This window comes from Phoca vitulina, unplaced genomic scaffold (assembly GCF_004348235.1).
Source record: "Phoca vitulina isolate PV1807 unplaced genomic scaffold, GSC_HSeal_1.0 scaffold3415, whole genome shotgun sequence".
Lineage (NCBI taxonomy): Eukaryota > Metazoa > Chordata > Mammalia > Carnivora > Phocidae > Phoca > Phoca vitulina.
The window spans coordinates 459-2,455 of record NW_022593097.1 but is presented as its reverse complement, the minus strand read 5'-3'; the positions used below and the strand labels follow the sequence as shown (position 1 = coordinate 2,455).

At 51.0% G+C, this 1,997-nt stretch overlaps 1 protein-coding gene across 1 annotated transcript; it reads left to right on the top strand.

Moving 5' to 3' along the window:
* Positions 1-431: 431 nt before the first annotated feature.
* Positions 432-1,321, top strand: S100A8 (S100 calcium binding protein A8). Its single transcript, XM_032400009.1, has 3 exons — positions 432-448; positions 821-983; positions 1,134-1,321. Exons 2-3 carry the CDS (start codon positions 843-845, stop codon positions 1,260-1,262), a joined length of 270 nt encoding a protein of 89 aa, XP_032255900.1. The 5' UTR covers positions 432-448; positions 821-842; the 3' UTR covers positions 1,263-1,321.
* Positions 1,322-1,997: the final 676 nt, after the last annotated feature.

Below are 1,997 nucleotides of genomic sequence, written 5' to 3'. Positions count from 1 at the left end.
ACTCAAAATGATGCTTTCAACTCCAGCTCCATTTCAGAGATGCACAGACAGGCTTCAGTTCATGGGATTAGCAGCAGCAACAGTGAGGAGGACTCAAGAGCAGGCATCCTGGTTAGCCAAGCCAGATGATGCCAGTGACTCACCAAAGCAGTCTTCATGGTGGCCACCTCCTGGTTTCTCCTGCTGGGCAGGAAACCTACTGCCCGGCAAATGCCTTCTTCCTTCCACTTTTCCTACCCCCCCAACCTCCCATCAAAAATTTTCATTCTGTGCGGGGATTGCCCCATTCACCTGGTTGGGAAACCAGAAGCTGTGGCAACTCGGGAAGGGAGGAGCTATCTCTGCATGACCCATGGCCCTGGCAGCTGGCCAAAACCTGGCTTGCTATAAAAGGGAGCCGACACTGAGCCCTGCATGTCTTCTGTCAACTCTGTTTCAGGGAGATCTGGTAAGTAAGACTGCCTCAGTCTGTCCCATGCTTTGGGGATGGGCCCCCACTGGGGAGGGCCGGAGGTGGAGCAGAGAGGGGAGAGAAAGCTCAGGGAGGTCTGGAGCAAAATCCAGAGCTCCTGGAGGAAGTCAGCGAGGGCACAGTCGGCTGAGGGCACAGGGAGGGTTGGCAGGCCCTGTGTGTGTGTGGACCCTCTCCCTCCCACACCCCTTCCCATCATAGCCACAGCCACGCACTGGATTTAGTTCTTTGAATGGTGTAGGCCAGGACAAAGCCGTTTGGGGTAATGAGCATCCTTTCAGTCTTCACTCTGCTGGGGGCAGAGGCACCATCCCTATCCTGGGATTCCCAATGTGCTCCATGTTCCAGGTGGGGCAGATCCTTGGGCACCATGGTGACGGAACTGGAGAGTGCCATGAACTGCCTCATTGAGGTTTACCACAACTACTCCCTGGAGAAGGGGAATTACCATGCCCTCTATAGGGATGACTTGAAGAAATTGTTAGAGACAGAGTGTCCTCGGTACCTGAAGGTGAGGAAGGGCTGGGTGCGGTTGGGGTTCTCTGCTTGGCTGATGAAGCCCTGGGTCCCTGGCCTCCCACGTTACCCTGTGTAGACAGCCATGCCTTGGCTCTTGCCGAGATCTTTTACACTCTGGCTTTTTTCTCCTTCATCTTAACAGAAAAAGGATGCCGATACCTGGTTCAAAGAGTTGGATATCAATAGTGATGGTGCAATTAACTTCGAGGAGTTCCTCATACTCGTGATAAAGGTTGGCGTGGAGGCCCACAAAGAAATCCACAAAGAGTAGCAGAGTCCTGGGCCCTGGGGCTGTCCCTGCAGAATAATAAAGTAGTTGATACCTCAGGCCTCTCTTGCTGTCTTGCCTTTATCTTGTGGAATGATGTTCCCAGGGGGTGGAGGGAGGGCTGGAAAACCCAAAGAAATGAAAACAAACCTCCATTGTCCTCGCTTCCTACTCACAACCCTTCAGTGCTTACCACTCATCCGGTTTCCTCCCCACCTTCTCCTCAAACTAGTCGTCTTTTCCAGTCCCATCATCCGGAGGCATTGGTTCTGGGACTTAAGGATTCCAAAAGGTCCATGAGGCTGATGATTTTCCTACTTGTTCCCAAATGAGTGATACGGGAGCAGGGTGATGTAGGGAAAACTCATGTTGCTTTCTTTCTTTCTTTCTTCTTCTTTTTTAAAAAATTTTATTTATTTATTTTAGAGAGAGAGAGAGCACGCAGGGGAGATGAGCAGAGGGACAGGAAGAAAGTCTTATGCAGACTCCAAGTGCTGAGTGTGGAGCCTGACGTGGGGCTTGATCTCATGACCTTGAGATCATGACCTGAATCAAAACCAAGAGTTGGACGCTTAACTGACTGAGCCACCCAGGTGCCCCTCACATTGGTTTCTAAATTAAATTTTAGTTTAGAGCAAAATGTCTTAGATGTGACTCTTAGGAACTTAGGGAGATAACCAAGTAGACGTGTGTGTGAGGGAGGGAGATGGAATCTGTATGTGGTGCGGCTGTAGGTGG

Coding starts and splice junctions, on each gene's coding strand:
- S100A8 (XM_032400009.1), top strand. CDS start 843: ATGGTGACGGAACTGGAGAGTGCCATGAACTGCCTCATTGAGGTTTAC. Junction 984..1,133: donor AGTGTCCTCGGTACCTGAAG/GTGAGGAAGGGC, acceptor TCATCTTAACAG/AAAAAGGATGCCGATACCTG.